Source organism: Spea bombifrons, chromosome 13 (assembly GCF_027358695.1).
Source record: "Spea bombifrons isolate aSpeBom1 chromosome 13, aSpeBom1.2.pri, whole genome shotgun sequence".
Classification (NCBI taxonomy): domain Eukaryota; kingdom Metazoa; phylum Chordata; class Amphibia; order Anura; family Pelobatidae; genus Spea; species Spea bombifrons.
Genome location: NC_071099.1, coordinates 4,500,857 through 4,514,523, shown reverse-complemented (window position 1 = coordinate 4,514,523; position 13,667 = coordinate 4,500,857). Strand labels below are relative to the sequence as shown.

The 13,667-nt window shown below is 39.1% G+C and overlaps 1 protein-coding gene across 1 annotated transcript; it reads right to left on the bottom strand.

Annotated features, from left to right (window-relative positions):
* Positions 1 to 419: 419 nt before the first annotated feature.
* Positions 420 to 13,616, bottom strand: GGA3 (golgi associated, gamma adaptin ear containing, ARF binding protein 3). Its single transcript, XM_053453513.1, has 17 exons — positions 13,552 to 13,616; positions 11,696 to 11,780; positions 11,188 to 11,263; positions 9,897 to 9,995; positions 9,529 to 9,652; positions 9,140 to 9,243; positions 8,932 to 9,012; positions 8,553 to 8,690; positions 8,077 to 8,158; positions 5,953 to 6,063; positions 5,528 to 5,788; positions 5,067 to 5,134; positions 3,558 to 3,814; positions 2,820 to 3,046; positions 2,310 to 2,479; positions 2,113 to 2,223; positions 420 to 1,349 (listed from the first exon to the last, which is right to left on the bottom strand). Exons 1-17 carry the CDS (start codon positions 13,589 to 13,591, stop codon positions 1,239 to 1,241), a joined length of 2,145 nt encoding a protein of 714 aa, XP_053309488.1. The 5' UTR covers positions 13,592 to 13,616; the 3' UTR covers positions 420 to 1,238.
* Positions 13,617 to 13,667: the final 51 nt, after the last annotated feature.

Below are 13,667 nucleotides of genomic sequence, written 5' to 3'. Positions count from 1 at the left end.
GGGTTCATCAAATGTGGAAAAGGGGAACATACATGGTAAAAATGACAAAAAAACTATAAAAAAAAAAAAAAAAAAAACCTGGCCAGAAGGCGTTAAACTAATCGACAAACTAAAAGCACACAGCGCAGGGAAAATGTCACAAAATGTGTTATTTCTAAAGTATTATTGTTTTACTTAAAGGTTATCAGGAGACTAATTTGTCACTCGTGGATTATAAACCAAAGGATGAGACCTTTCTTGGCCTTATGTATGCCATTTAAATGAACACTTATTGTAAATTTGACAGAACCCGAACCGACCGTTATATCTAAGGATTTGTAAAACTATTAGAAAAAATAAATATTGTTTTATTAAGCAGGGACCTGGTCACCATCTATAACTGTATATTTGTTGAGATCACTGCAATTAAGAAGCAATACTGGAGTCTTCAGACAGTGTTTATTCAACATGCAGGCTCCAGGTTTTAAACAACATTCACACTTCACAGTTACGTAGGTTGTGATATATTTTCAAATTTACAGCCAACATGTTACTTACTGTTAGACTATGTCTTTACATGGTATTGGACTGAAACGGTTAGGGTCAGATTCTCACCCTGTATTGCGGAGCATTATTAATCGGCTTCAGTTTCTGTTTTTGTTCCCCTTTCTGGTTTTTAATTGACCTTGTGATTCATGTATTTAATGAGATTCATTTACATTTCCAAATAAAAATAAAAAAAAATGCAATAATACTGTTTAGGAGAAAATAAAGCCCCACAAGACTGAGTAGCCAGAGCGAGTTGGCTGAAAAGGGTAGTTCTTACTGGCAAAGAGAGATGCGCATGGAGTTGTAGCTTATTGAAAAATGACTTCAAACTGTCCAAAAATCAGGAATGTTCTACACCAGGAATGGTTGTGGGTTTTTTTTTTTTTAAAAAAGCACCCCCAATACATCTAGCATGTTAGCAGACCATGGAAGAACTTCCTTTTAGTGAAATGCATAACAAGGGATGAGAGAATGAGGAAACAGGACACGGGTTTGTCATGCCAACCATACAAAGTCCAGACACCAGAAGCTCTAAATGGGGAGGCAAATGATTCCTCAGGATAAAGTGCGTTGCGGGTATCTTTCTTCACACGGCCAGTTCTTCCTTCCAAATAACGAAAGTGCGGACAAGATGTGTAAACACTCTTAACTTTGACGCCATGTCACCTTTTATTCCTTGTCACAGTCTACAGTAATCAGCCGAATTCATGTCAAAGCTTCCCCCACTGATCAGGCTCTGGGAATTGATCAACTTCGCCCACTTCTGTATAGTTCTGCTCCCCTAGCGTAAAGGATATCTTATACCTGAGACGAACTTTTTCCTGGCAGAAAGAAACGGGATGGACAGGAGGGGGCAACCAGTTAGTCAATACATTGTGCAGAATCCCTACCGCCGGCTCATTTCACATGATCCAGTTTGTGTATTCATGATCACTTAGGACATTTGTTAAATGTTAATGTTTTTATTCTGGAAAAAAAAGCTATTTAAAAAAAGGTGCTACAAAATATTTATAGATGTAATATTCAGTAGTGAGTAAGGATAGTAATGTTCACACCCTGCTGCTTCTGTTATACTTCTACAGTAGTAACGTGTGACAAGCTGCAGCGTGATGGTATTTTTTTACCTATACATTATGCTTGCCATTTTCCTAGGAAATGGGTAGGTGAAATGTAAACTTGCCTTAATGTTTTTAGGCTGATAGGCTGCAGATAAGTACAATATGGCCCATATTTTTAATTTCACTAGCAACTGACTATATAGAAGTATAGAGTAAGGCAGCATGAATAAGGAGCAAACAAGGCTCAGATTCATCTTATGGAACCACACCTAAGCTATGGTGCCCTCACACCTGCCGTGCATCTGTACAGAAACACGCAAGCACAAAAAATGCCCATCAACAGGGATAAGATGTAATTGTTTATCTCAACCTTTAATGTGTACAGCCCACTGGAATTATATGAAAGTCAACCATATGTGTCTACTGGTTGCACCACATCTAGCGCTTTCTTACGCAATTGTGGTTTAGAAATGCACTTGGTCATTCCAATGCATTGTACTTTGTGGTACAAAAAATAAATATTTACCTTCAGAGGATTTGCCACCAACATGACTTGTGTAACAGCTGCAGGAGGCTGGATGGGATTAAATGCTAACATCTCTGTCCCGGATGGAGGCTGCAGTTTTACCTTCATTGTCTAAAATGGAAAAAAAAAATTACAAATTTAGTCTTTGATTGCCTTTGTACCATCAAGAATAGGGTTCAATCCCCAGACCTGCTAACCTTGGGCACAGCTGCTTGCATTAGAATATTGCGGATTGGCAGGGGTGCTGTGTTTAGCATTGAGATTACCACTACCAGGGTATCGGGACGATTAGGCGGACAATCCTTGGCAAAGTGAAACAGGATACGAAACCCATTCTTGTCATATGCAGTCACAGGGAGGATGGTACCTACAACATCAGTATCACAAGTTATAACTGACCATAAACTATAAGGAACTATGCAGGTAAGTCTAGAAATGGCATATTCATAAAAGGGATCACATGAGAGATCCTAGTGATATATTATCCATATCTATCATGCATCACATGTAAGTGATAAAATACTAATCCATTAATCAACAACCCTTAAGGTTTTATTCCCTACAAACAAAATGGAGAGAGAGGGAGACAGAAGGCTAGTTTGATGAAGGTAATACCTTTGTTGGCTAGCTGACGTATTATCGATTAAATCATTCGAGACAAAAAAAAGATAATCACAATAATTAATTATTAGAGTGAATCAACTTACTTGGTTTTATTAATTCCAAAGGAACATTCACATTTGCTAAGGAGATATCGGAACCTTTCTGTGGGCTGGCCTGCTGTGAAAGAAGGATAGGACTTCCAGGAGCTACTACAAGGGAACTGAAAGATGAGGTAGCAGATACAGAGCCCACTGAGCTTGTAGATTTCATAGGAATGGAAGAGGATAAAAAATTGAAACCACCAGCTGAGGTTGCAGGCTTGGCTGATGCCCTGAAAAGTGAGAAACAGGATTACTGGGCACCAGAAGCTTATTCTTCAGGTCTGAGTAGTTCATAAATGTTAATTAAAAAAAAAACATTATTAACCAAAATAATAAATATAGGAAGGAAAATAATCGATAAAATCTATTTAACCTTTATTCAAACTATCATAAACAAAGGAAATAGTATATATGTGATTAATAAAACCACTTAAAACCTGTCTGTTCTTGTCTCATCCTAAAGATTCTCTGCTTTTCTCTATGCTGCCTGTACCAGTGTAGATCACCACCCCGAGCCAAATTACTATGAAAAAACAAATGAAATGACTAAGAAGAGAAAAAGTGAAAGGCTACTGATAAAAATAAATGTGGCGTGGCTGCTGGTTTTGTCAGGGGTATCAAAAGTATACTTAAAAGGAGGTCATAGAAGCCTCTCCTCTCATTAAAAAAACAACATTATTCTCCTGTACCATGGCAACAAACTGAAGCTGAATGTGTCATGCTCCCACATGCCATACTTACACCTTAGCTTCCTCAAGGAGCTGCTGCCCAAGCACTTCCAGTTCATGCAATGCAATGCCCCCCGGAGGAAGGCTGCTGGTTTGTACTGGAGATGGTCCTGTAGAGGCAGTAGTGAAGAAAGTAGAACAGCTGGTAGCTGTGGAGAATGAAGTCACGGACGTGGGGCACATGTGCTGCAATGACTGTGCCAGCAGAGGAGGAGTAGGAGTTGAGATTAATGGCTGTCCTGCAAGAATGTCAAGCTCCCCCTTCTCCACCTATGAGAGAGTGGCCTTACTGTAACATGGTAGCAAACACAAGAAAATACACATAGAAGAATGGCGTGTACATACTGGAAACGTGTGAGAGAAATACAGTACCTTGCTTAAGTACTTAGCCTTCTTAGACTTTCTGTCTTGGAATTTTGTTATGTTACAACTGGAAATAAAATGGTTTACTTTCTACCATTTCAAAGCATGAACATTCTAGTGTTCCCAAAGCGCCCCACCAATGAAGCAAGCATGTTAAAGTACTTTTTAAGTACTTTAATATGCATTCCTTACCGCGCAGGAGACAAATTTAAATGACTTACTCTGCAGTACAAATTTTCCCGCCAGTTATGGCTTCTTTAGACAACTCAACAATCTCTGTCAAGAAAGCCTTCCCATTGAAATCACAAGAAGCTCTGGAACTTTCACCTGAGCCATCACTGGAGCTTGCTGGTGGCATCCCCTGCAGGCCAAGAAGCTCGGGGCAGGGAAAGGCAAATGCATAAGGCAGATTCTGCCGAATCCCTCCATGCATTTCCTTGCAGGGGAAAACACTAATTTAAAGGGACATTCGGCTATCATATGCATTGCAGTTGATTAGTTGCTTAAATGTTCAATTTCACCATCAATACATGGAGGAAGTTTCTTTTTGATCAACCCTTTACACCAGCTTTGCATTTCTGAATATTGTGATTTTTGCCAATTCTTTGCAAGGATTGGATTGTGGTCTGTGTGCTGGCTGGTCAATCCCAAGATTATAAATTTCAAAGTATTTCAATTTAACTTTAGATGTGCAATTTAGATGAATGCCCTGCTATGTGATAAACGTCAGCCCCAGCCCCTTGTAGGCTGAAGCAGTTTATGTTCTCTAGAACTGCCCCGCATTTGACCATCCTCTCGCCCGCTATCTTGATCAGTTTAACAGGCCCTGTCATTGAAAAGCACCTGACCTGCTTCACCATGGGTTTTGTATTCTCAGGGAGATGAGCATCATTATCCATTTATCACAAATAATGTTTTGTACTAAAGGGAAAAGATGCAATTTTGTTCTCATTCAGAGATTTAAAAAAATTATTTGCTCTCTCTCATGTGCTTTTTCAAATGTTTTGATGGTCTATACAAAATAGCCTATTTTGTAGACCAGTAACAGAAAATCAATTTAGATCCTGGTTGTAACACAATAGAAAGTAGAAATGCATGGTAATTAACAGGGCGTTAAGATACAAAATAACGAACATCCTAAAAAGTAACAGAGTTATACCTGGACCATATCTGATTTGCTGTTCAAAGCCCCATCTAAGGTTGCATTTGCCGATGAGTCATCTAGACCTGAAAGGAGAGTGCGCAAAACAAGAGATTACTGCTACCCAACCTGAAAATTTACCGACTAAGGGGCAAGTTAACACTTAACTACTGTTAATATTCTCTAAAACACATAGCGTGAACAAAAAAAAAAAAAAAAATTAAATTGTGAATAATGAAATAATTTAAAAAAAAATACAGGCTTTCATTGTAACCATTGGTTCCAATGAAGACCTGTATCTTTTAACATTTTTTTAATTTAACATTTGCGTTTTAATTCGACTTCCCAGTTTTAACATGATTTAGTATTATCGTTTAGTGAGATGTAATTCCTTTGATTCAGAATAAAGCTGATGCATGTACAAAGAAACCCCTATACATCAACAGGGCTCAAGAATTGAAACCTAACCAAAATCTAACCTAAAAACAGCAGCTCCTCATCTAGGAGACAAAGCGAGCTGGATGCACTGTTCATCTGACTGAGGGCATTATCGTTATGCAACAAACGGTTGCAGGATTGAGTTGGAAGGAGCGGAGGAGGGGGAAGTGTGGGTATAAATGGTGGCAGCTGCTGTGGTTGTGCTGGTGCTGCAGGTATTGAAGGTAGGTCCAATGGTGTGCTGGGAGCTTCACATCCTCCAAGGTCAATGAGGGTAGGCACGTCTCTATCAACACAAGATCCTGGAGGACACAGACATCTAGCATTAGGAAACAGAAAACCTGAAATATGAAGTATATATGTAGACATGTAAAACGGAAGAAGCTGAGATCAAGGGGATATGATGCAGGGAAATAGAATGGTTGGCTAACGTAAGGATGCTTAAAGACGGAAAAGTAATTATTACGTTCAGATATATCCGGAAGGTCAATTTCTCCATTGATATCTTGATGCTCCACCACTTTCTTGTACTGACTGATGGCACGTGATAAGTTGTCACTTGCCTGTAGGATGTCCCCTATGTGTGACATCAAAAGACATTAGTTGTTATGTATATTAGCATGTGAGTAGTAGGAGAGACATATAAAAACATGACATTTCCCTTTAAAGTTAAAGTTGTTAAAACAAAATTTGGATATTATGCCCTTTATATACGTTTCAGTCCTCTATTCAATAAATGCTGTGTTTTTCATGTACATATAAAGTAATGTTAGTAATTGATATGTGATACTTCAACCAATTTGTTTAAAAAAATACAGTATATTCCTGCATCTCATATATACCGGTAATTTGGTATAAAGTACTGAATTTACCTGTCAATAAAGGTATAAAGGTATAAAGGAAAACATAAAATAGGACACACAGACCAGGGATTCTGTGCATCCTTGCTTGAAAATAATATATTTTTGAAATAATATATTTTTTAATTGAAATGCCTCTTCGCAAACTGGGATATTTGAAATCTGTGGCCTGTTTGCAGCCCCTGGGACTGGAGTTGTCCAGTCCTGGTATTCATTTACTTTCTTTAAGCGAATTTCTGTTGCTATTGTACTTCTGTGGATCTCAGGTTCATGCACTATATACTCATAGCCAGTGCTGGCTCGCAAAAGAATCCCAATGCATATGCGCAGAGTTTTCATTGATGTGTTTATTTTGTTGTTTTGGCTAAATAACTCATATTAAAGTACCTACAACATTTAATATTTATATATTTAAAAGAAAAAAAAAGTTTCATTTAATTCTTCAAGCATTTTTTTATTTTTCAATTTTTCAACAATTCACAACTTAGAGCAACTAATATTGTAAATGGGAAAAAAACAAGGTATTGAAGCATTAAATCAGCATATTTTGCCATTGTGGTCAAATAAATGAATGACTATATTTATCTTCAGCAGTTTCATTGTTAACCTTAGGCGGAGGAAGTATTTATTTTTACAATACATGTGATTCCGCAGCACTATAATCACATTAAAAGTGAAAATGCTACCAAAATATTTCATTACTATTATCACATGATGCTTTTAAAAATAAATTGACTAGCCCTCCTTCAAACTTAGGAGCCATCGGGGGGGGCAGGTCAAAGAAAGAGGTAAATGACAACTTAAAAGGACCATTCAGCTATAATATGGATTAACGTGCATATAATAGTCGGAGTGTCTTCCTAACGTGCCAACATAGCCCTTCCAGCTCCAGCTTTGTTTGCCTGAGTATTTCACGATTAATCATGGAGCTCATTAGGCATTTTTCAGACCTTAATGTGCAATTCAGGGAACTACTAACCAGGTAACACAAAGAAAAGGGATACTGGAGTGTTTAAATATTTAGAGAGGAATATCAGGCTACCAGCAACCCCTCATAGTGAAAATCAAGAGATAATGAGCTACCACAAAGCAGATGTCTAATCAAGTCATATGGTCACACAGATGAAAAACAAAGTGTAAAATCTGACCTGCTATTAGAATTGTGAAAGTGCGGCATCATGGGAAATCTAACATTGGATATGGGGAATAAACAACTAACTTTCCAGGTTTACATACTATATACCATTTGAAAATAAAGTTTAACATTGCATTATATGTTTAAAAAATAATAAAAAAATCATCGTCTACTGACTTGTCTCAGTTATTGCAATTTAGTTGCGTAACAAATATCTTGCATGTTTGATCATATTGAACTAGAATGGTATTCTTTGATCTGTTATGTTCGCTTATCTGTGCTGGCATTCTAGTGAAGCAGAACCAGCGCTTATTAAACTTCAAATTCAAAAAAATAAATAAGGAATACAGACAAAAAGGAAAAAGGAGAAATGAAATGTATTGCATGGAGGTGTCAAGGCAATGTGATAACACAGGAACAGTAGCAGGAACTAAGGAGCAGACGTTAGATTGAAGAATAGTAAAAAAAACCTTCAAGTTTGATTAGAATAGTATAGGTAGTGAACATAATATAAGGAACAGGAAAGATGCTGCATAGCCTATGACATAAACAAAGTTTACCAACATAAGTTTTACAGGTATATACAACCTCCTACCTAGACAACTGTCATTATCCTCTGTTTCACTTGCCATTTTGAACAAGGTAAGTCTCTTGGTCTCGCATCTCTCAAACAACTCCTGAAGAAACAGAAGGTGAAATCATCCAATTGCTACTAAAATCAGCTTAGGTACTGTGCTTTCTCCTTACCAACCTCGAATCTAACAGATTTCATCATCAATGTATATTATGTACCCTTCCTACTCCCAACCAAGTTTCAGTTAATGGTGGGATCATTGCATATTCATATGACCTTTATGATATTTCTGTCCAGGACCTTTTTTATTGATGTTCTTTTCCTGTGTGACACTCTACTAAAAGGGAATCACTCAAAAAATGTTTTTTTTTTAACCCATACTATGACATTAACATATATTCATCTGTTCTCTCATATGCCAGGTGCAAAATCAAAAGTTTCCTAGCTGAAATTAAACATTTGTTTTGCTTAAATCTTCTAAAAGGAGTCAACCTCACCTTCATAAGTTCCCTGTCACCCTCAGATGACTCTTCTTTATTGTAATGTGTCAACATTTCCTGCAGCAGCTTCACATTGTTATTCACTTCTTCCAGAGTGTGAATGCGTTTACTCACCCTCTGCATTCGCACTTCATCCTGCAGAATGTGGAGATGGACGGAATATAAAATATACAAATCTTTAGAGGTAGACACACCTCTGGGGTAAAAGCTCTTGGGTAAGAGAAAAGACATGGGGCTGTAGAGACTGGGGGCAGGCCAATGTTTGTTAACCTTATATAAATGTGAATATTATATAATATTTTTTCCAATCAGATCTATGATATACAGCTTGTACCAGTCCATCGTAAACATGCACCCTAAACGAGGAAGGCCTCACCTCTTTTACCATTGATTTTATGAGCTTGTTAGCTTCCTGGAGGTCATCTGGATTTTTGCTTTTTAACAATTTTGCTAAAAGCTGAAACACAAAATAAGATTTACAAAGAATGAAACAACTGCAAAATAAACACCCACTGGTGCTTTGAGCTAGGATGTCCCTCACCTACAGGGAGCAATATTTAGCTGCCACAGAATTCTTGTCCTACCTTGGACCGCTCTTCATCTTCAAAGATTGGATTCTTGGGACGAGCAGGTGGAGAGGGTATTAAGGTGTGATCCAATGGAATCAATGGGTCTGAGAGAATAATGCCTGATGAAAAGAGAATGAAAAGATAGAACGTGAAAATTGAGAAGGATGCAAAAATGCACAACCTATCTTATAACATGATATAGATAATGCCAAATGCTTGCGATTTATAAAATAAAAAGTGAATGTGAGGAGGAAGAGGGGAAATTTGAACAAAAAAACAGAGGGGAATAAAAGTAAAAGTCAGAATTAAAAGATTTGGAAATGGATACTAAGCACGGCAGAGTTGGAATATATATATGTGTAATTCTGCTTTTGGCAGTGTAAGAATGAGGGGAGATATTACACCTTGTCTCTTTAGCATCTGGTATGCATCCTTTATCTTGATCTCCTCTGGCAAAGCAACCGTCCAGCTATACAGCAGCGCAATGACCTTAGTTTTCACTTTTTCTGACACCCTGTCACCAAGGTACTGTAGGGATGAAATACAGTAATAATGTCAGTGGAAGCACTGTATGCTTGGTAACAGAACAAGTCTAGGGGTCCTGAAGTGATGCCCATTGAGTAACTTAAAAAAGCCCAAGAAATAGAAGAGGCGTATATCCGGTAACAAGCTACAGCATTACAGAAATCAACAGCCATTTACATTTATTTCCCTTTTCTTCTAAGTTCCGGTTAGATTTCTGAATATGGATATGATGTCTGCACATACTGACCTTGGGAGAAACAACCTTAATAAGCTCATTCAAGAACCTGAACTTGCCAACTTCATTGTGGAACCTCCTGCCGCAGTTCTTCATGCATGCCTCGAGAACCTACGGTGAAAAGAGAACACTGAACCTAACTGCTATAGTAGAGACCAATAAACAAAGAGGTGAAGAATAATACTGACCTATAACAAAGAAGTGGATGCCTGCAATGTGCAAACAATGACAAAATATATAATAACACTTTTTAAATTCCCACACTGCTTTAGCCTCCACCACTTTTGATGGGAGGATGTTCTACTTATCTTCCACCCTCTCAGTAAAGTAATACGTCCTTATAGTACATCTGAGTGTTTGATCCTCTAGCCTTAGATTATGACCTCTTGTCATGTTTTGAACTAAACTTTCCTCCTGAACAAACATCTACTCTTTCTCTTCTTTCCCCCAAGCTAAACATAAAGAGATTCTTTAGCCTTCCCTGGTTTGCAGGGTAAAAACTTTCACCATTTTGGGAGCCTTTCTATCTAGAGATAAGGTCTCCAGAACCGTACACAATGCTGTAGGTGAGGTCTAACCAGAGATCTATAAAGAGACATACTTACCTCTTTCTTTTTCTCCAACCAATGCTTCTAGCTACACAACCCCACAGCATGCTTGTTTTATTCTAATGCTTTGCTGCATTGCCTGTTTACCTTTAATCTCCAGAAATAATTACTCCTAAGTCCTCCATTTCTGTTGTCACTGACAGAACAACCCCCCCCATGCTACACTTTGCCTTGGAATTTTTTATTTCCCTTGTGCATTATTTTACATTCATCAACATTAAACTGCAGCTGTCACACTCTTGACCATGTGCCTTATTTACCTAAACCATTTACCATTTGTCCTGGTTATAACATTAAGTTATAGCGCACAAGCAGATTCTGTTCTTCCATTACAAAAGGGACACTGTAGTTGGGGGGTGGGGAAAGGTAGCAAATGTATTTTGAACATCTTAAGGACCCCTCAGCTATTTTAATGCATTAAAGTGCACATGATGGCTGAAGTGTCCCTTTAAACTTTTTTATATATAAAAATCTGTTAAAACAAGCTCCCTGGATTTGACTTAGTGTATTAATAGCTCAACTGCCACAGGGGCAGATAGTGATTTAGTAGGTCTCATTATATTTGGAAATTAATATGTTTTATGCTGTTCTGCAATTTATGAAAAACTGCAATCTATGAAGGACAATAATAATTGGATGCAAAGAACATTGCCTACAGAGCTAGGTAACGAATATTGAAAAGAATCTTTTCTCACTGTGAGTGCCTGCAGAGATTCCCATTCCTGAGGTGACTGGATTTTATGGGCCAGAAGTCTGACAGCAATCTGTGGACTGAAAGCGAAAATGCACGTCACACATACATGACCAAAGTAACAATATGTACTACAGCAGTCAGGCTATAGACTTCTAGAATCATCTCGCAGCTATAGACTACAGATCTCTCACTCGCAGACTTATGCAGGGACTGCTGCTTCTCACTGTGTAGCTCGAGAGCAACTTCTCTTGTGCCGAACAGCGGAAGCAGGAACGGGGCGGAGTCATGTGATGCGACATAAATTCACGTGACTCCGCTGGGTTCCGCTTCCCCTGTGCGGTACAAAAGACACTGCTGTGTGAGCAACCCACAGGAAAGCAGCAGGTCCCTTGCGATTCTGCGATACCAGTTACCCTGACTGCGGATCTCACGGGCCGCATGTTGGACGCCCCTGATATAGAGCTATATTCTCCCAGATATGAATGTTACCCAAACAGCTGAACACATACCCCTCCAACTCCTTATTAACTTGATCACAGAAATTGATGATATACTCCCAGTCCTCTTCGCGGTTGCAAGGGTTGGTGGCCTTATCTATAACAGCAAAAACATCAGCATCAGTATTTAGGAAATATAATCACCCCTCTATCAATGATGACACAAAGTAGACACTTAGGGTGACGGTGGCAAACAATGCCAGTTGGTGTTCATATAGGGTGATGGTGGCAAACAATGCCAGTTGGTGTTCATATAGGGTGATGGTGGCAAACAATGCCAGTTGGTGTTCAGAGTGAAAAATTTGGAACTGGACATGAGGGGCTGTCACTCGAAGAACCTTCTTTCAGTTATCAGAATAAGGAACAAGAGGAAAATGATTGTGGCCAAGAAAAGGTTACACTTGGAATTCCCTATTTCAGTTTGTTGACTAGAAATAATACGGACCAATGTCACCTCTCATTTAAATTAATCTGACCATTAACATCAAAACTCTACATTTCATACTTTTCATCAACCCTGTCACATCCCACTGGCATTCACCCAAAGACACATTTAAGGTGGAACTCCCACGTTGTGTTCCCCTCTGTGTGTGGCACCTTTATATTGTCAGCGGCGTACCTAGCAATGATCGCGAAGTACTTTTTTGTTAAAGTGGAGCTTTTTGGTTAAAGAGTTTTTTTTTCTGTTCTTCCCAGCGCGATTTACATATTAAGCATTACTTTCCTAGCCTTACTTTAAAGGGAAGTACTAGTCCAGGCTGAGATCCGCAGTGCCGTACATGAAGCCAGGATATTGCCAAAACTACTGACGCATTTCGCCACTTTTGCAGCAATATGTGGCTTATGTAAGGACGTTTAATGCCGTTTGCTGCATTCATATTTAGATGATTACGTTACACACTGCGTCACATGGACCTCCAGGTGGCTCTTATATTGTCCCTTTAACCATCATCTTTGAGATGGTCCCTCTGGACTTTTTCCCCCCCAACAGAACCTCATGGATTATGGCAAATAGGCTATCCCTTTCTATAGTGAAAAGTAGATGTTTCAGGTTTTTTTGTGGACTGGAAAGGAAACAGCCCTGTGCGGTAAGCCACACAAGACCCGCTCCTGCTTGCATGCAATGGCCGTACCAATAGACGTGTAAGAATGTCTTCGTTAAGGTTGGGTTAGGGTTTAACTAGTAACATACAAGCACAAACATACACCTTATTATAGGGCGATGTCTGGTCGCCCCAAGTTAATATACGGCGGACTGTACTTTCACCCAGTTTTTTTTTCTAGAAAACTTGGTTCCATTTCGAGCTGCATTTAAAGTATAGGAACCGCATCTCTTCCCTGCAACCCATATAGACACTCATCAGACTGCATGTGATCTTTGCTAGGGCCCCAAATTAGGTCACCTGGTACATTTGTCCTAGAAAATCTCCTCTGTTAAAATGGAACCTCCTGTCACAGCTTAGTCACCTATCTGAAGGTGAATTAAAAGACAAGTCTTCAGTGATTTCGCATTTTAATAGCATTATTGGCTGTGCAGGAACTAGCTTAGTTCGGTTAATGACTATTCCCACATAAGCTGATGTGGGTGTGAGCCTAGAACATATAACGGAAAAGACCCATTTAACCGGACATGATGACTTCCCCTTCAACGCGAGTCCTGCTGTTCTTTCAAACCGTTTATTCGGGCAGCCATCTAGACAACTGCACTTTAATCACTATCGCATCCTGCACTCAATGGTCGATTAAGCTTACTTAGCTTGTGTAATATTAGAAGCTAACTCTGGTAACAATCTGTGGCCACGCGTGATATTTGCACGAATAGGTGGAAAGTGACATTTAGTGACCCCACGGCTGTCGCTGTCACTCACTCAGCCAGGACTCCAATGTCTCCCCGTCGGTCTCCGCCATGTTGCCAGCGGAGGCCCCGCCCCCAAACAACGGGAGTGATGGAGTCCCCGCCCAGAATGTTGCGATCTCGCTGCGC